The sequence below is a fragment of the Syngnathus scovelli genome, chromosome 7 (genome assembly GCF_024217435.2).
Source record: "Syngnathus scovelli strain Florida chromosome 7, RoL_Ssco_1.2, whole genome shotgun sequence".
NCBI lineage: Eukaryota > Metazoa > Chordata > Actinopteri > Syngnathiformes > Syngnathidae > Syngnathus > Syngnathus scovelli.
This window is the reverse complement of record NC_090853.1, coordinates 19,082,101-19,102,596: the sequence shown is the minus strand read 5'-3', so window position 1 is coordinate 19,102,596 and position 20,496 is coordinate 19,082,101. Positions and strand designations below refer to the sequence as shown.

Genomic DNA, 20,496 nt, shown 5'->3' with positions numbered 1-20,496 from the left:
CAAGACCATACAATTTATTCTTTTATCTGCTCAATCATTTTTTACTTTAATATAACAAAAAAGCAGGACTGTCAGGTAGTGTTTTTCGAAAAGCTATGGAAAAGCGTGGTGGTGGGTTATTGAGAGTCTTGGCTACTAATACATGTTTTTTTGTGACTGAATTGATGAATCCATCAATTATGTTGTCTCTCTAACCAAGTCTCTTTACTTGCATGTTGCATGCTGCACCATATCAAATGCAGATGGAGATGAAGGTAATGGGGAAAAACAACACACACACTTTTGACTGTTTTACTTCTAACCCTTTCTCATTTGCGTTTCTATTCTTATTTCCTTTGTCATGCCTTCCAGGCCTTGAGTCATTTTCATAGTTATTGGTTCTGCTCGCCCCTTTTTTTGTCTTCATCTTGTGGCCCCTCCCCTCACCCCCACCTTGTTTGCCTTTTGATGCACCCCCCTTCCTTTAATTATTATTTTTTTTTTCTCTTCTGTGAGACAAAAGCTCTGACCCGTTCCATGGCCATATTTCCCCTACCCTTTGTTCAACTCATTGCTTTCCATTGTTTGAAAGTTAAGTATTTCACAGTTCAGCAGCTTGGACTGAAATATTTCTTACTGGCTTGTTAAACAGACAGATTGTATAACAGTTATTAATTTGTAAAACTTTCTCATTTTCTGTGGAGGACTGTTTCTGCCACAGCTATATTAATATGTAAACAACAGCAAGTACTCGCCATGGAATTAAAACAAAGAAGATATATACACAACGCAGTACTCGCATGCTCACAGTCCTAAGCAGCACACATTACACCTGTGAGTCTCACAGTGTGGCACGAGTACGATTCGTGATATACAAGAATCACTTCATTGAATGTTGAAATTTTACATGGTTATGCAATATTTTTAGGGCTGGACAAGTTAACGCTGTGCTACTTTATTGTAATGTTGGTCATGATGGTGATTCTTGGAAAGGCAAGACTTTTTTGAGTCGGCATTAGGTGTAAAACGTTTGAGAAACTCTGCATTACACTTGTACTGCTCCATATTTAAATTCCCTTTTGTTTTTCTTATCCTATTTACTTTATAACAAGGAATCAGACCAATTGATTGCGATGCTGTATGTCTATGTCCATTATATGCAGACTGAATATTGTATCGCTGTGACAGGTAATCCAAGATAGTGTGCTGAAAAATAGGAACGAATATAATATTTTAGAACCCTTAAAACACTCAACTGATCAGTGCTACTTGGCACAAAATGATTATTTAAAGAAAAGTATTCTGTGGGATAGAAAATAATTATGCTGTTAGTTCAATAAATGTAATCTGATTTTCTCATCCTTTTTCATTGTTTGATCAGTGTGGTTTTTAATTTTTTCTCTGTTCCTTTTTCATATTTGTTTTTATGTTCATTTACAAATACTGTTTTTTTCCTCCCTTGATTATAGCAGGACGCAAACAGTTTGCTCGTCATGAATGGGCCCAGAAAGCAGCTTACCTTCTAGGATGCACCTTAGAGGAGCTGTCTTCTTCTATCTTTAAGAATCAGGCCAAAGGCATGAAGCACTCCACCTCATTCAGAGGAGGACCAGATGAAATGAGCCAAGTTGACTCAGGTATAAACTCAAAATGCCATCAGTTACCGTATTTATTATTTACCGCCCTGGGCGATAATTAGAGAAGGTTTATGTCCAAAAGGGGGGTGGGCGATTAATAGAGAACACTTTTTGTCCGATTGCCAAGGGGCACTGAAATGGGCGATAATATGTATATTTTCCTTATGTAGTATGCAATACCTGCATCTCACTGGTGTTCTTAAGGAACGCAGCATACTTCAAACGTGCAACGACTGCGCGCAATGGCCGATCCGAACGGCCACTCGCAATGGGGCACACTTCCTCTCGGTTGAAATTGCACAAAGTGCGAATGGAGGATATGCACGTGACGTCACAGACCGGCCGACGGTTTGTTTGGGTGTCAAAAAGCGGCGGATGCTAATAAAGTTAAAGTCCCAATGATCGTCTCACACACACTTCTGGGTGTGGTGAAATTTGTCCTCTGCATTTAACCCATCCCCGTGTGATTTTGATCCATCCCCTGGGGGAGAGGGGAGCATTGAGCAGCAGCGGTGCCGCGCCCAGGAATCGTTTGGTGATCTAACCCCCCAATTCCAACCCTTAATGCTGAGTGCCAAGCAGGGAGGCAATGGGTCCCATTTTTATAGTCTTTGGTATGACCCGGCCAGGGTTTGAACCCACAACCTTCTAGTCTCAGGGTGGACACTCTACCACTAGGCCACTGAGCTGGTAGGGTCAAGGTTGGTACTGGAGCATTTTTTAGCATTTTATCGGTTGCAGATCGTGGCGGAGTTGTTAAGTAGGCAACTTAATCCATGGTGAAGAGTTGTTGTGCCATAGGGTGTGCCTATCGCTTCCAAAAACGTGGTACCAAGAAGTTATATCGTTTCCCTGCAGACCAGACCAGAATGGATAGCTGGGTGACAGCTCCAAGCTTTCCATTCTTACATCTGCTTAGATCACTTTGTGGGAAGTATGTAATTTTGCTTTATTGACGTCAACATTCATATGTGAGGTATACTGGATCTAGTGCTATAAGGTACACATCCACCATCAGAGGACGCTGGCATGAGTGCCTCTCATAACATTTGAAATGTCCTCTTTTTGTTTATTTTAATGTATGTAATGTTTGTTTTTTACCCTGTGGGCCAAGAGCCTGTAATAAAATGTATTATTATTGCTCGGATATTCCCTTTTTCTTACTGCTACTCAGCCATGACCTAAGGAATGCATAATTACACAGCTTCATTACTGTATGTTTGTCCAATTGCTAGTTTCTAATAATTCGTTCACATATCTACAATTATAATATATTATTATTATATTATGTGCTGCCATGGCTGGCATCTTCTCCGTTTCGCTCCACTGGCTGTGACTCAACGGAATGGACATAACCAGCAGTCAGGTAGCGATATCGTTGCAAACTCTTGTAGGCTCTGAGGTCTTCCTTGGTATATGGACTTGAACAATCTATCAAATAGTTGTAAATGTCTGGCGGAAAAGTCGCCTTATCAGAGGACCAAACGCTTGCTTTCCCAGCTCCTGCTACGCTTGAGCTGGTGGCGTTCTTATTTGGTTTCCACAGTGGACCAACACGAATGTTGTATTTTTTCAACTTTTCAATGTATCTTTTGCGGCTTTCTTGGTCCAACTGGACGAAATAATCACTCACGACACCCACCCAGGCCGCCATCCTCATGAGTCTAGTGGCAGCGGACGAGGCTTTTTACCAACCCAACAATAATGGTGGCCCCGATCTGTGACGTCAGTGCATATCCTCCATTCACATTAATTTACTTTTGAGCTTAGGCCGGAGGGCGACGTTCCCACAGCGACGCTCCAACAGGAGTGCAATGACCGAGCACAATAGCCGATCGGAACGGCGGCGCGCAACGACCGCGCACAGTGGTCGATCAGAACGATCGCGTGCAATGGCCGATCGGAACGGCCGCGGGCAATGGCCAATCGCAGCAATTTTAGCAGCATGGGCGATAATTAGAGGTATCAATGCTTTTTATTTATGTCATCGCTAACACAAACGGGGCAATTATTAGAATATGGGCAATAATTAGAATTAATACGGTATATTAGTATTTCAGTTTTTCATTTAGTTTTTCTTGTCGACCTGTGGAGAAAATTTCAGTGCACTTAACTTTGTGGGTTATGAGATCACTGATGATGATTATTTACTAGCTTGGATTGTACCATCCTAAATGCAGGACAAACAATTAAAACTGTTTCCAAATGTCTTGATAACATGTAGTATGTGATATGCTTTGGTGAAATACCCCAAGGATAAACAGTTAGCAACATACCAGCATCTTCTGCCATTTTCAACGTTGATTGAATTTGTACTTGTGGAAATAGCACTTCAACTTCAAATTACAATTTAATAGTGAGGATGTCCATGTCGCTGACACATAGCCCACAATTGACACTTGCCCTTATGTCCTATGAGACTGAACTTCTTTTGTAGACGTACATATTGAGATGAGACATTTGTTGTCAAGAACCTAGAACATAATGCATTTTAATTTTTGTTTGTGAAAATATAAGCATTTGCCAGTTTAAAGGAAGTCTGTAGGAAGTGGGAGAATGTATTTCATGATTTTTTCTTGTCTGTCTCTTGTATCAGCCTCAAAGGTCACAGCTCGGGAGTGCTTGGAGGCCATGGCATCAGGACTCTACTCAGAGCTCTTCACTTTGGTGATATCCCTCATAAACAGGTTAGGGTTAGGGTCTTTAAATTTGTTTTGAAAATTATTTGTAAAAATTTTGGAAACTCTTTAAATATTCAGTTTAACAGAGTTTGTACACATTTTCCTTGTGTCTTGAGCTCATACACACACGGACAGAATTGTTGGTACCCCTCTGTGAATGAAAGAAAAACCCACAGTGAAATTTCAACAGTGAAAAAGAACACTGTTTTTTAAATGGGGTTAAAAATATATATATATATATATATATTATTATTGTTATAATCATGAAACTGGCATGTAGAAAAATGATGGTACCCTTAACTTAATATTTTGTTGCACAACTGCAATCAAAGGATTCAATGGGAATTCTGCACCTTTCAGTTTTTGCCCACTCCTCATGAACCAATTGCTCTTGTCTTGAGTTTGAAGGGGGCTTTTTAAGGGTTAGGGTTTTTAAGTTAAAACACACCCTTAAAAAGCACCACACTGTTAAAAAGCACCCTCCTTTTTAAGGATGGATAGAGAAGGGGTTTGCCCAACGTTTAATGAAAGGTCATCCCAATGGGAAGGACCAGCTACAGAAAAAGTGTGGTTCCCCTCTGAGGCTCTGCTTAGTTCTCTGTACCTCCAGGAGCATCTGGTCCTCTGACCAGGGGCCCCAGGAAGGTACATTTACTGTAATTTTCGGGTTAAAAGTCGCTCCGGAATATAGGTCGCATTACCCATAAAATGCACAATAACGTGAAAAAAAACATATATAAGTCGCTCCGGAGTACAAGTCGCATTTTGGGGGAAATTTATTCGACAAAATCCAACACCAAGAACAGACATGAACGAGCAACAACAGGCTAAACGATAGGTATGCTAACGTAACATAAACACAAACGAAGAGCTGAGAACGGGCCTGACGTAACATTCAGAGTTATTCAAATAAGTATTACATAAATAACACGTTTATAAAACCATCTGTGTCACTCCAATTTATTAAATCCATCGATCGTCCTTTATGGAAACGATGCCGCGTATGCACCGCGCCGCTGACGTCTAAATATTCTAAATATTCCACAGACCCATATAACGATATATAAAGTATATATCAAATAACTATCACATAAACAACAATATAGTCAAACCATCTGTGTCACTCCAAATCATTAAATCCATCGATCAAATTCCTCGTCCTTTGTCAACAACGCCGCGCGTGCGCCCTGACGTCAGCCTCGTCGTTATTCCACAGATCTAGTATATAACTATATTATAGTGTTAACAAAGTACAAGGAAAGACGTGGGTTTGGTAAACGTCTCTTTGTTTAACAAAACAAGAGTTCAACGAGCCAACAAGTACTGAACTGTAACGATAAAAACATATACAAGTTGCTATACGAAATAAAATATATCAAATAACTATAACAGAAATAGTTCACCACCACACGGCCCCAAGCACCGGCGTCGACTTCCAGGTGTGTGGCGGCGTGGACTTTCATCCCCGGAGGTGGCACTTCCAGCCACGGAGGTGGAAGAGAGCTCCATAGAATAAGACCGGGCGTGCGTAAAAGCCATGTCCGAGCCCCATCCACCGTCCCTGGACAGCCACCCGGCCGAGCGCCGGCCCCGACTTCAATCCACGGAGGTGAAAGACAGCTCCGTAGAGTAGAACCGGGCATGCGTAAAAGCCATAATAGTTTTCCAAACCTTCTGTGTCACTCCAAATCATTAAATCCTTCAAACTCTTCGTCCTCCGTGTCACTTATAAACAAAGCCGCTAATGATGCCGGTAGTACGTGGGGCCCTTCGTCATCCCATGATCGAATCTTTGTCCTTTATGTAAACAACCGCCGCGCCGCGCCACTGACATCACTTAAAATTCAAATTACAGTAATCCCTTGCTACATCGCGGTTTGTTTATCGCAGTTTAACTTTTTTTTTTTTTTTGGGCGGGGAATTTTGAAAATGTGTGAAAAAATTCACATATAAGTCGCTCCTCAGTATAAGTCGCCCCCCCCCACCCAAACTATGAAAAAAAACGCTATTTATAGTCCGAAAATTACAGTAGGTATATGTGGAGGAACTCAGAGGGGTAAGATGACGCAACACCATTTAAAGACATGTAAAAGAATCTTAAATTTAATTCTAAAATGTTCAGGGAGACAATTAAGACTCACTTTAAACCCTGAAGGTGCCATGTTCAATCTGTTTTCAGAGCTCTCAAGTCTAGTCAACATTCTCTATACTCCATTCTGATCGTGGACACTCCAGGTTTCCAGAACCCTCATCTTGCTCAGCAGCAGCGAGGAGCTACGTTTGAGGAGCTTTGTCATAACTACACCCAGGAGAGGCTGCAAACCTTGTTCCATGAACGAACCTTTGTCCAAGAGATGGAGCGATACAAGGAGGTGCTGTTGTGGCTTTAGATACTGTACAAAACTGAACAGTGTCAGTAAATAGGAAGTATGCGGTCATGCAAGGGAGCACATGAATATGTACTCAGCCAATGATCATTATGTTGCACTTGCAATAATACAATTCTTTCAAACCAATCAAGTAAACACTATAACTGATTATTCTCATGAGTTATTGCTTACAATGTAGATGACTAACCCTTCACCTTATCCCCTCCTGCATTTAGGAAAACATAGAACTTGCTTTAGATGACATAGAGTCCAGTCCTTCAGTGTCTGTAGCAGCTATCGACCAAGCGTCAGCTCAAGCTTTGGTAAGCAGAATCCTCTACTCCATGCCTGTTTCTGCAATCTCCATTTGTCAAATCATTTAGGTCGTTTTCCTCCCTGTCCATTTGTCCGAATGAAACACTCTCTCAGATGTCTCAAAAAAATATATACTTTTTCTGTTGTGAATTTAAAGCAAATTAAACTGTCTAAAAAAGCCTTTTAAGTGACTACTTAGCTTGCATCGCCATGTTTGGTCAGTTAATATTTTTCAGGAAAGTTACATCCAGAATTGAGCTAATGTGGCGACCTAAAAACAATACGGAACCCCGAGTTCACTTTGTGTATGGTGTCAGCATAGCACAAATCACCAATAACCGTCTCAGTGGCAACATACAAGCTACACTTCTGATGAGTGAGTACGTTTATCATGAAACGAGGACGAGAAGAAAGAATGAGAACAAGTGCTGATTGCCAAACTCTCGTGACAGACGTGGACGTGAAATACTGACAATAAATGACACTTGTCAGTTGTCACATACTGTGGGTCTGGCTGGAACCACAGTGGGGCACTGGTTAGCATGTCGGCCTCACAGTTCAGAAGTAAGTGACACTGGCTGGAACCACATTATTGTGGAGAGTAACCAACTTTGAACAGCAAACACACGCACACACACAGCACATACACAGCACACACACAGCGCACACACAGACATGCACACACACACACACACACACACATAACACGTAATATAAAGGCACGGTGGAACACTGGTTAGCATGTCCCCCTCAGAGTTCAGAAGTATCCATTTCTCAGAGCAGGTATATAGAAGAGAGGGTAATATTATATAAAATGAGTGCAATGAATGTGTTGTGCACCAGGCACAATGCAACCACTTAAAAGTGCATCCCATAAAATAAAAAATAAAAAAGTTCTTGAACCCTTACCAATTTCAATTGAATACATAACTACGTATTAACAATTCAGCTTACATACAGCCTCTCGGAACGCGTTGTGTTTGCGTATGTTAGTGACTGATGAAAGGAAATAGCCGCACGTAACAGGGCACTTTAACTGCAGAGAGGCTGCTCATTTCTTGCTTTTAAATCAACCACGGAGAGGCTAATCCTTGTGATAGCTTAAACGAGTCATAAATAGAGATCCATCCATCCATCCATGTTCTTCCGCTTATCCGAGGTCGGGTCGCGGGGGCAGCAGCTTCAGGAGGGACTCCCAGACTTCCCTCTCCCCAGCCACTTCATCCAGCTCATCCAGGTGGATCCCAAGGCGTTCCCAGGCCAGCTGAGAGACATAGTCTCTCCAGCGCGTCCTGGGTCGTCCCCGGGGTCTCCTACCGGTGGGACATGCCCGGAACACCTCCCCAGGGAGGCGTCCAGGAGGCATCCTGATGAGATGCCCGAGCCACCTCATCTGGCTCCTCGCAACGTGGAGGAGTAGCGACTCAACTCCGAGTCTCTCCCGGATGACCGAGCTTCTCACCCTATCTCTAAGGGAGAGCCCAGACATCCTGCGGAGAAAACTCATTTCGGCCGCTTGTATCCGGGATCTCGTTCTTTCGGTCACGACCCATAGCTCGTGACCATAGGTGAGGGTAGGAGCGTAAATCGATCGGTAAATCGAGAGCTTTGCCTTTTGGCTCAGCTCTCTCTTTACCACGACCGACCGGTACAGAGTCCGCATTACTGCCGACGCTGCACCGATCCGCCTGTCAATCTCGCGCTCCATCCTCCCCTCACTCGTGAACAAGACCCCAAGATACTTGAACTCCTCCACTTGGGGCAGGATCTCATCCCCGATCCGGAGAGGGCATTCCACCCTTTTCCGATCGAGGACCATGGACTCGGATTTGGAGGTGCTGACCCTCATCCCGACCGCTTCACACTCGGCTGCGAACCGCTCCAGTGAGAGCTGGAGATCACGGCCTGAAAAAGCCAACAGCACCACGTCGTCTGCAAAAAGCAGAGACGCAATGCTGAGGTCCCCCAACCGGACCCCCTCAACGCCTCGGCTGCGCCTAGAAATTCTGTCCATAGAAATTATGAACAGAATCGATGGCAAAGTCCAACCCTCACTGGGAACGAATCCGACTTACTGCCGGAAATGCGGACCAAACTCTGGCATCGGTGATACAGGGACCGAACCGCCCTGTATAAATAGAGATCCATCCATCCATCCATTTTCTGAACCGCTTAGTCCCCACGGGGGTCGCGGGCATGCTGGAGCCTATCCCAGCCGTCATCGGGCAGTAGGCGGGGGACACCTTGAACTGGTTGCCAGCCAATCGCAGGGCACACAGAGACAGACAACCAATCTCACTCACACTCACACCTAGGGACAATTTGGAGTCTTCAGTCGGCCTACCAAGCATGTTTTTGGAATGTGGGAGGAAACCGGAGTGCTCGGAGAAAACCCACGCGGGCCCAGGGAGAACATGCAAACTCCACACAGGGAGGGCCGGAGGTGGAATCGAACCCGCACCCTCCTAACTGTGAGGCGGACGTGCTACCCAGTGCGCCACCGAGCAGCCTATAAATAGAGATGTCAATGTAAATTTTGGTGCCCATTGATAACTGTTTTTAGATTGATGCTTTCTAATGGTGAAATTGTGATCGGTTTCTTCCGTGACGTCATCCACCAAAACTTGGAGGGGAGGGGTGTGTGGCCCAATTCCTCATTAAAAATGGCCGTTTTTAACGCCATTTGTTGTTTCATTATCTCTCCAAAATTATTGGATAAAATAGAAAATGCTAACTTTTTCATTTTCCTGATTAAAAAAAAAATACATAAGCTGGCCAGTTAGTGAAAAATGAATCATCCTCTCTTTACCCTCCTTTTGATAAGTCACTGTAGGGGGAAAAAAAATCAATTTCCTGCAAGGCAGTCCGCGAGGTTTAGCGCTGTTGCCTGCTTCCTCATTCGACATGAGATGTCCCCAGCATGGACTCGGTCAGTAGGCAGCAGAGTTATTCACTTATTTCTGGAGCGTCAATATTGACAGAGGGTCTGTTAATCTGTCACTGATGATGCACGTTTTCTCTCACTCTGTCAGTATTATATCAGACGAACAGCGTTGATTATGGTCCAATTTGTGAACGTGACTCCATTTCATTCCGGAATTTGTCTGACATATAAATCGTAATCAAATGTGTTATTTGGTCACCTCTGTGGCCTTATAAAGACAATCTCTCCCTTGCTTTCAACACTGTCCTAAATTACACAGCAAAATGTTTGAACTCATACTTGTTTAAGAATTTTTTTTCTTTTTATCCTTGCGTTCTTTTTTACTAGGGGCTTACGATTGGGTCAATCTATTTAAATTATTGTAGCGTAAGGGTGCATTAAGGTGTAGGAATCTCGCCATTTCATGGTTCATTTGAATTATGATTCGATTGTAGAAGATTCAAGATTCAAGAGTTTTTTATTCGCCATGTTTGAGCGTGCCAAACAAGGAATTTGACTTCGGTAAATCACAGCTTCTGTTCAACATTTAGGTGACTAACAACAACACTCAGGACATGTGAAGAACGAAAGATATTCTCAAACACCCCCTGATCTTAAACTCCCAAGAGGGCAAGGAAAAACTCAAAACTCCAGCTAGGCGAAATGAGAAACCTTGAGAAGAGACCACAGATGGGAGGGTCCCTCTTCTAGGATGACCAGGCTGCAATGGATGCAGAGAGGACACATAGTACAAACAGTGTAGACAAAAAAGGTGTGGAAAGCGGGATGTTATTGCACAGTAATGACTCTGAGACTCTAAGAGTGGTGTGAGTTCATCAGAGCGACAGCCTGGGGGAAGAAGCTGTCTCTGTGTCTGCTGGTTTTAGTGTACAGAGCTCTATAACGGCGTCCGGAGGGGAGTAGTTCAAACAGGCTGCAACCTGGGTGCGAAGGGTCTGTTGAGATGTTACTTGCACGTTTCCTGGTCCTGGACAGGTACAAGTCTTGGATAGATGGTAGGTTGATTCCAATTATCTTTTCTGCAGTCCTTATTGTCCGTTGCAGTCTGTGCTTGTCTTGTTTGGAGGCCGATCCAAACCAGACAGTGATGGAGGTGCAGAGGACAGACTGGATGATGGCAGTGTAGAAGGTCTTCAGCAGCTCCCGCGGCAGGTTGAACTTCTTGAGCTGTCTCAGGAAGTACAGCCTCTGCTGGGCCTTCTTCCGGACAGAGTCTATGTGGCCGGTCCATTTCAGGTCCCAAGAGATTGTGGTTCCCAGGAACTTGAAGGTGTCTGATGAGAGAATAGTATTACTGCGGATAGTGAGGGGTGAAAGTGGTGAAGGGCCACGCCTGAAGTCCACTGTCATCTCCACGGTCTTGAGCGGGTTCAGGTCCAGGTGGTTTTGGCTGCACCAGTGGACCAGCCGCTCCACCTCTTGTCTGTACGCAGTCTCATCACCGTTCTGGATCAGTCCGATGAGAGTGGTGTCGTCTGTATACTTCAGGAGCTTCACGGAAGAGTCACTTGCGGAGAAATCGTTGGTGTAGAGGGAGAAGAGCAGTGGGGAGAGGACGCATCCCTGAGGGGCTCCAGTGTTGGTGGTCAGGGTGTCAGATGTGATGCTCCCCAGCCTCACACGCTGTCTCCTGTTGGTCAGGAAGCTGGTGATCCACTGACAGGTGGAGGCAGGCACCGCGAGCTGGATGAGCTTCTGTTGGAGGATGTCAGGAGCGATGGTGTTGAACGCCGAGCTGAAGTCCACAAACAGGATCCTGGCGTACTTTCCTGGGGTGTCCAGGTGTTGCAGGATGTAGTGCAGTCCCATGTTGACCGCATCATCCACCGACCTGTTTGCCCGGTAGGCAAACTGGAGGGGGTCCAGCAGGGGGCCCGTGACATCCTTCAGGTGGTTCAGTACTAACCTCTCGAAAGATTTCATGACCACAGATGTCAGTGCAACAGGTCTATAGTCATTCAGACCTGTGATGGCGGGCTTCTTGGCCACTGGAACGATGGTGGAGCTCTTGAAGCACGAGGGCACCTCACACAGCTCCAGGGAACGGTTGAAGATCCGTGCAAAGGTGGGCGCCAGCTGCTCAGCGCAGACTTTCAAGCAGGAAGGTGACACGCCGTCTGGGCCCGGTGCCTTCCTGATCTTTTGTCTCCGGAACATCTGGCGCACTTCCTCCTCGCGAATCTGGAGTGCGGGCGCGGCCTCTGCAAGAGAGAGAGTCGGTGACCACGGTGATGGAGGTGTGGACAGAGCAGTTGTGGGGGGAGGTGAGTATGTGGATTGTGTGGATTGTGCTGCAGGAGGTCCCGTTGTGTGGGAGGACCGATCAAACCTGCAGTAGAACCTGTTTAGCTGGTCAGCGAGCCTTGGGCTCTCCGCAGGACGGGGGGTTCGTTTCTTGAAGCCCGTGATGCTCTGCAGGCCTTTCCAGACTGTTGAGGGATCAGGATTGGCAGAGAGGTGTCTCTCCAGGCTCTCCCCGTTACACCTCCTGGCTTTCCTGACCTCTCGGTTCAGTGTGTTTCTGGTCTGCTTGAACAGGTCCCGGTCACCGCTCCTGTAGGCCTCCTCCTTGACTTTGCGCAGCCTCCTAAGGTTCGGTGTAAACCAAGGTTTGTCGTTGTACGTGCAGAAGGTCTTAGTCTGCACACACAGATCCTCACAAAAACTGATGTATGATGTGACAGTGTCAGTGAGTTCATGCAAGTCTGAATTTGCAGCTTCAAAAACACTCCAATCGGTGCAATCAAAGCAGGCTTGGAGGTCCTGCCTTGACTCCACTGTCCACTTCCTGACAGTCCTCACCACAGGCTTAGAAGTTTTTAGTTTCTGTCTGTAGTCAGGGATCAGATGAACTAGACAGTGGTCCGAGAGTCCTAAAGCTGCACGAGCCACAGAGTGGTATGCATCCTTAATTACGGTGTAGCAGTGGTCCAGTGTCTGTGCCCCTCTGGTGGGACACGTTATGTGCTGTCTGTATCTGGGGAGTTCGTGTGCGAGGTTCGCCCTGTTAAGATCACCCAGAACAATGATTAGTGAATTTGGTAGAAGTTTCTCCATGTCTGTCACCTGGTCAGCCAGCATCTGCGTGGCTTCACTCGCACGTGCGTGTGGTGGGATGTAAACAGCCGCCATGACGATCGAGGAGAACTCCCGTGGTGAATAGAACGGCCGGCAGTTTATGAAAAGTGTTTCTAGGAGAGGGCTGCAAAACTCTTTCAACACCATGACATCGGTACACCAACGTTCATTAATGTAGAAACAGAGACCACCTCCCTTTGATTTTCCGGAGAGCTCCGCGCTGCGATCTACACGGGTTAGCCGAAACCCAGCTAACTCCATGGCGTGGTGGGGGGTTCGTTCGCTAAGCCACGTTTCAACAAAACACAGCGCGGCGGATCTGCTGAAGTCCGTGTTCCTTGAAGTGAGGAGCAGCAGTTTGTCCATCTTGTTCGCCAGGGAGCGGACATTCGCCAGATGAATTGACGGTAGGGCAGAACGGAACCCTCTCTGCCTCAGCTTTACGAGGGCACCCGCTCGTTTTCCGCGTCGCCGCCGTCGCGCTAGCTTGTATAGCACCGCCTCTCCGGCTAAAATCTCCGACGAACAGTCTGAATCAGAGAGAACAGGAGAGAAAATACCAGAAGAAGACTGACCGATGTTTAACAGTGCTTCTCTAGTAAAAGTGATCCGGGATGGACAGCAGAAGACACAGAAAACACACAAAATAAGACAAAGAAACAGAGAGCGACTCACCGTGGCAGCCATCCGCGGCGCCATCAGAAGCATATTGTTTCATCTTTTGAAATGATTTCCTTTTTCATTGTCTGACTAATGTTCTACTACTACTCTTGACTCTTAATTTTGCAATACAATTCCATGATTTAAATAAATTACAGATAAGTTTTATGACTTTATCCTTTATTAAAACAAAATTGAAGTCCATACATTGTAGATTAATGTCGCATTTGTCAACAAATGTGTCCCAGCATTGTAAAAACCGAACAGTGGTGGTTCAGTTGTGTGCACTCCGATTATTAGGAAAAACTTGGAACAATGTGAAAAATCAATCTTATGTCACTGTCTGCCGGTTCTAGTATACACAAATAAATTAGCACTCGCTGATGTGTGTCATGTCACATCACTGCCCTCCTTCTCAGAGCAGAGGTCAGACCAAACCCAAAATAAACGTGCTAATTTCTAGTTTAACAATTTTTGTTTTGTTTTGCATAACATGATAGGGATGGAGGCCAGAGGAGCAGGTACACCTCTGGCTGTGTGGCAAACACTACTCAGCTCATCTTTATTTATAAAGCAAAAACAACCACAGCTGCATACAAATTGCTGTGCGTAAAGTAAAAATAAACCTAAACACAGGCAGTTAGTAAAATGATAAATTAGTAACATGAAATCCATAAAAACGTAAAACATGCTTAGTCGAATGCCAAAGAAAATAAATTGTTGTAAGACAAGAATCGAGTTCGCTAGTCTCAATCATTCAATCTTGTCAGGGATTTTATTGAAAGTCACAATTACTATGATGAGTGATCATTTTAAATTCACATTTCAATTCAGGTGGCTTTTGTGGATGCAGTTGAGTCCCATGCATTTTTTTTTTTTCCTGCAAATATGTTCAATTTGACTTGCTGCTGTTCTGTTCTCAGCAATGTATGTTCTGGCTTGATTGTTTATGTAGAACGCATGTACGTATGTATCTACTTGTCACACACGATAATGATATAACGACAAGCTAGATTTTTGTTCGGCGTAAAAAATGTTCTCTATCATCTTTTTCTGATGCTTAGATTTCTACAGAAATACATTAAGTATCCGTTTTACTTTGATTAAAGCTGGTAATATTCCACCAGTATTACATTTTCATCTTGTCAATACTTAGCTGCACCAATTCAATATGTGTCTTAAAACATTATGATACACTGACTTTTTAAGTTTAACTCAACGGTTCCTTCACATACTACATATATGAGGTTGGATTATTTATAATAGTTAAATTCAATCAGGAATTTGTTGAATCAACATTCAATGTTTTAGATTCAGAACATTTATAGTTACTGCACTCCATGTTTAGAAAGGAAACTAGTCCTATTGTGAGTAGCAGGTTTGTCTTGTGGTTTGGTCAAATCAGATTTGTGTTTGCTCAATATTTCAGGTTCGTACTCTTGCCAGGACCGATGAAGCCCGTGGCCTTCTCTGGCTGATGGAAGAAGAGGCACTTAATCCTGGCGGTTCAGAAGAGACCATGCTGGAGAGGCTCTTCAGCTACTATGGCTCAGTACAGGGAGAACGTAAAGGTGAAGTGTAACTGTCAGTTGAAGCATATAATTCACTACAAATCATCATAAAAGGTCCATAAAATCAAAGCTATGCAGCCATACCACACTTGCCAAATTTTCCAATGTAGGTGGGGACTCACCATTTTCAGCACTCATCCACGAGGCTCCCGACCAGCCATTTTTCCCCCTGATCTCTTGATTTCATAGTGAAGTAAACCGTTTACATTATGGGGAATATGACAGGACACAGCTCCTCCTTTTGCACAGTTGTTAATTTGTCACAGCCACCCTCAGTGTTTCACTCTATTGTGACCTGCTCGTAACGGAGGCTCCTCTTCCCTGCTTGAGTGTTGCTAGGCAGGTGGGCTCCAACTCCGACTAACAGCTGATATTGGTCGACATCAACGGCAGTACTGTAAAAATGCCATTGCAATAAAAGGTTGGGATGGGGGAGGAGACAATGTTATTTTATGCGTTAACTTTTTTTTTTTTTTATCGACCGATTAATCTGTATTTTTTTTTCCTGCCAAAAATCATCATCACCCTCAAATAACCCATCCCGTTGGGCCCTGCAATTAACCTGGCAAGATCCAGATGAATATGTGAATCACTCAATGCAGTTCTCCACAGCATCTATCTGGGATTGCTCTACTGTGATCTGCACGAGAAAGGAGTGACATACAGTACTTGGAGCTGATAACACGCTAACTGTTTGTTTTGCCCAATAATGAAAATGAATGATAATATTGTCACCACATCTGTACGAGCTAAAAATGAACAAAGCACACAGCCGCATAACCCACCCCTAAACACATCGTTGCTTTGTGATTGGTCTGCACCACAAGTGGTTCGGCTCGGGAGAAAATAAGCGGGCTCCAGACAAGATGGATTCTTGGGGTTTTGTGAATTCAAAAATATCATGAGATATCAGCTTGCAGGCAAGATTACCCTTCCATTCAATAATGAGTATACATCCTTTGTATTTCAGAAGCCAATCTACTGCTACGAGGACAAAAGCCCAATCTCTTTTTGCTGGGCCACAGTCATGGAACGGACTGGGTGGAGTACAACACACAAGGGTGGCTTAGCCATGCCAAGCATAACCCTGCTTCCCAGAATGCAGCCACACTGCTGCAAGACTCTCAAAAGTAAGACCTACTGACCTCTTCATGGGGATCAGTCACATATTGACGCTAATTTGTACCAACCAGCCACAACATTGAGAAAATAGGATTGTAGAAACTGTGCAGATTGTGTTTAATGTTATTTTAAAAAGCCAAGTGTGCCATCTATTCAAACTACAACAATAACGCAACATAGTATTTTGTGTCACACCAAAGGAAAAACATCAGCGGGTTATTTATGGGCCGAGCGAGTGGAGCAACAGTGTTATCAGGCTCCATTGCTGGTCTGGAAGGAAGCTCACAACTAGCCCTGCGACGGGCCACTAGCATGAGGAAGACCTTCACTACAGGTGTCGCTGCTGTCAAAAAGAAGAGTTTGTGTATCCAGGTCAAACTTCAAGTGGTAAGTAAAAAAGCCACTGTGTGTGTGTATTGGGGCTGCCAAGATTAGTCGACTAATCGCGACAACGTTGACTGTTAATTAATTGAAGTTGATGAGTCGTTTAATTCGGTGCTGTATTTTTCTCGGGGTGGCACGGCGGGGCACTGGTTAGCACGTCCACCTCACAGTTCAGTGACAGCCATACAACCCGATGTCCCCAAAATGAAAAAACCCATGACTCAAATTGCTCAAACAGTTTGAAAAAGACCAACAATAGTTGCTTGATAGTTGCGATATATTATCTGTTTAAGAACACGTCAGTTCTAGCTGTTCTCAGTTAATTTACGTCCCCTCTGTTTCAAAACGTAAAATGTTAAATCGTGCTTTGAGTGGGAAATCGGAAGGATCTGTTATTGTGGCAAAACCATTGAGGCAAACCAAAGTCAAAAAAAATGGAATAAGAGTCACAAGTTTCTAATCAGAGTCAAGGATATATGTAAAACTGTTTACAAATTTGTGTCATAAATGTGTCACAAATGCGCGTTATCGGATTCACAAATGCACAGCCAGATTCACAAATCTGTAAAATAAATTTGCAAACGTGTTCACTGGGTCTATAAATGTTTTGCCTGCCGCTGGATTGGATGTGATCTTAAAAGTGACTCTTACATCAGTAATGCCACGGAAGATACATAAATGTGTGATTTGCAAATACCGTACACGACGGGACTTGCGTGTCCGTCCATATCCTAGCACCAGACGGACACAAGCGTAAAAAACATTGGCCACTGCTGACTGGGCTTTGACTAATATTGAGAAAGGGAAAGTTTCATACCTAAGATTGCTGAAAAATCTGATTTGTTATTTATAATATTATTGTTTTCGTTACGATTGTTGTTGTTGTTATTATTATCATTGTTATTACTAGTGTCATATTATCACATCACAATTACAGTACCGCTTGAAATTATGTAGGAAGGCTTGAGAGACTCAGACTCACAAAAAAAATAGAGTAATAGCGTTAAATGAGTTTGTCTACTTGCGCATTTTACTGACCGAAATTATATTGCGCTATTGTACTATCGGTGTACTATTTCCAAAATAAAGACCAAAATAATAACTGACCAAAATTATATTGCACTATTGTACTATTGTGTACTATTTCCAAAATAAAGACAGCACTTACAGTACATGCATTATTTATATAGCACTTTCACAACTATAGCTGTAACAGGACATATAAAATGGTGGAATCTAACCATATTGCGGAGAAGCAATAAGGAATTGAATAAATTATTTCTTTTAGGATGCCCTGATTGACATGGTGCGTCGCTCCAAAGTCCACTTTGTCCATTGTCTGCTGCCCAAAGTGGAGGCAGTTGGAGGAGGAAGCGAGCTGCGTGTTGCACATGGAGAGAGTGCAGATTCAGGGCTCATGACTTTGGATGTTGGTCTCCTAAGAGCTCAGCTGCGAGGATCGAAACTGCTGGATGCATTGCGCATTTACAGACAAGGTATTTAAAATAAATAATCATAATTTAAATATGCTGTTTGAATGGTGCAATGGTCTTATTTATTTTTAGTATTAATGATGTTTATGTTATCCTAACTGTGTACTTTGGCCTTTTTCTTGATCATTTGTGAATGACAAAAATTGACTATTTGAAATTTGTAATCCAAGTTTAGATAATCAAATTTGACAATCATCTGCATTCATTGTACGTTGTCGTTTGTGCTGGTTCTGTACATTTTAGCCATTTGTTAGATTCCCCTTGTATTTCATCCAGTTCTATTATTTTGTTCTTATCTCAATTTGACCAACTATTCTGTAAATTTAGTATTGTAATAGTGTACATGTTAAAAATCCCCATATCTTTTTCCCAGAATTTTCTCTGGTCATCTCGAGAAGCTTGAAGCTTGTTCTTAAGATGCAAAGGCCCTTCTATCTTGACACATTTTTGTCATTCTTTCTACTCGTCCAGGATACCCAGACCACATGGTATTCTCTGAGTTCCGAAGGCGTTTTGATGTCCTGGCACCACATTTGACCAAGAAGCATGGGCGTCACTACATTGTGACAGATGAGAAGAGGGTGAGCGTGATATTTTTCAGGCTCTTTAAATCTGGCGTGATGGGTGAAATACTGAACTACAAAGTATTGGCTATTATAGTAGTTAAGAGACTGAAGAGTGTCCTGGATTCAATTATTGAGGAAACGCAGTCCGGTTTCATGGCAAATAGACATACTGTAATTAATAATGTTGGACTAGTTGTAGACTAGACTAGACTAGTTTAGACTTGTTGGTGATGTCATGTCATGCAAATGTGTCAGCTGATTGTATTTTTTGGTTTCCAGGCAGTGGAGGAATTGCTAGAGTCCTTGGATTTGGAGAAAAGCAACTACCACATGGGACTAAGTCGGGTGAGTGTAGGTTTTTTATATGTATATAGTGTAGTTTTTTTCATATATATATATATATATATATATATATATATATATATATATATATATATATATATATATATATATACCGTAAAGACGCGACTTTTTTCCAAAAGTTTGGACCCTACGGCTTATAGTCAGGTGCGGTTTATATAAGATTTTTTTAGACTTAGACTTAGACTTAGACTTAGACTCAACTTTATTAATCCCTTGGGATTACTCCTTCAGGGAAATTCTGTGTCCAGTAGCAGTAAAATACAAGATACACAAGAAAAACACAAGAGATCAAGATATACAGAAGATGCCGAAATACACACAGTGCAAGAGATAGCAATGAAATGTAAAAGAGAATGTGTACAGTTATGTCCCTGTTCATGTCCATGTCACCTCCTCCCCAGTGAGGAGTTGAATAGCTTGATGGCTTGGGGGACAAAGGAGTTCTTCAGTCTGCTTGTCCTACAATTGGGGAGGAGCAGTCTCCCACTGATCCGGCTCCTCCGATTAGTGATGACAGAGTGCAGAGGGTGACTGACATTGCCTATAATGTCCAACAGTTTTTTCAGTGTCCTTGCCTCTGCCACCGACTCCAAAGAGTCCAGCTTCTTGCCGATCAGAGAGCCGGCTCGCCTGACCAGTTTGTCCAGTCTGGAGGTGTCCTTCTTGGATGTGCTGCTGCCCCAGCACACCACGGTGTAAAACAGGACACTGGCAACCACGGACTGGTAGAACATCTCCAAGAGTTTGTTGCAGATGTTAAAAGAACGTAGTCTCCTCAGGAAGTACATCCTGCTCTGTGTCTTCCTGTGAAGGTGGTTGGTGTGAGTTGACCAGTCCAGTTTTTTATCCAGCCACACCCCAAGGTACTTGTAGGAGTCCACAGCCTCCACCTCAGCCCCCTCCAACAGTACGGGCCTAGGCTTAGGCCTGTTCCTCCCAAAGTCTATGACCAACTCCTTGGTCTTGGAGATTTTCATATATATGTATATGTCTGGGACGTGCGGTCAGAGGAGGCAACGCCTCCCCTGCCATCATGAAAAGGGAAAAAACAAATTCAATTGTTTTTATTATAAAGTCATTTTCCTTTTAATTTCAGTAGTTTTGTATCATTTTGACCAAAATCGCAGAATTTTTATAGTTATTTTAAAACAGAAGACGATTTGCTCGGAGGAGCCAACTTCCTGCCTTGCCTCCTCTGAGGATTGCGTAATCACACGGCTATGCAGTTAGACTGAACTGCTGTCTGTCTCTATGTCGCTGTTTAAGTGTTCAAACGCTGTGGCTATATGAACTACTTTCCATAGTTAAGCTGATGTATATAATATCTAGTGTTT

At 43.5% G+C, this 20,496-nt stretch overlaps 1 protein-coding gene across 13 annotated transcripts in view; it reads left to right on the top strand.

Moving 5' to 3' along the window:
- Positions 1 to 20,496, top strand: part of LOC125971900 (unconventional myosin-XVIIIa) — a 172,512-nt gene that overhangs the window by 71,257 nt on the left and 80,759 nt on the right. For 9 of the 13 annotated variants that reach the window (XM_049725041.2, XM_049725045.2, XM_049725043.2 and 6 more), the window contains 11 exons: positions 243 to 254; positions 1,449 to 1,616; positions 4,213 to 4,303; positions 6,477 to 6,669; positions 6,903 to 6,989; positions 15,093 to 15,234; positions 16,205 to 16,364; positions 16,557 to 16,743; positions 18,029 to 18,236; positions 18,705 to 18,814; positions 19,079 to 19,144. In XM_049725041.2, coding sequence (XP_049580998.1) covers positions 243 to 254; positions 1,449 to 1,616; positions 4,213 to 4,303; positions 6,477 to 6,669; positions 6,903 to 6,989; positions 15,093 to 15,234; positions 16,205 to 16,364; positions 16,557 to 16,743; positions 18,029 to 18,236; positions 18,705 to 18,814; positions 19,079 to 19,144 — 1,424 coding nt within the window. The remainder of the gene's footprint in view (positions 1 to 242; positions 255 to 1,448; positions 1,617 to 4,212; positions 4,304 to 6,476; positions 6,670 to 6,902; positions 6,990 to 15,092; positions 15,235 to 16,204; positions 16,365 to 16,556; positions 16,744 to 18,028; positions 18,237 to 18,704; positions 18,815 to 19,078; positions 19,145 to 20,496) is intronic. The other 4 variants (XM_049725036.2, XM_068651408.1, XM_068651407.1 and 1 more) reach the window with 3 other exon arrangements.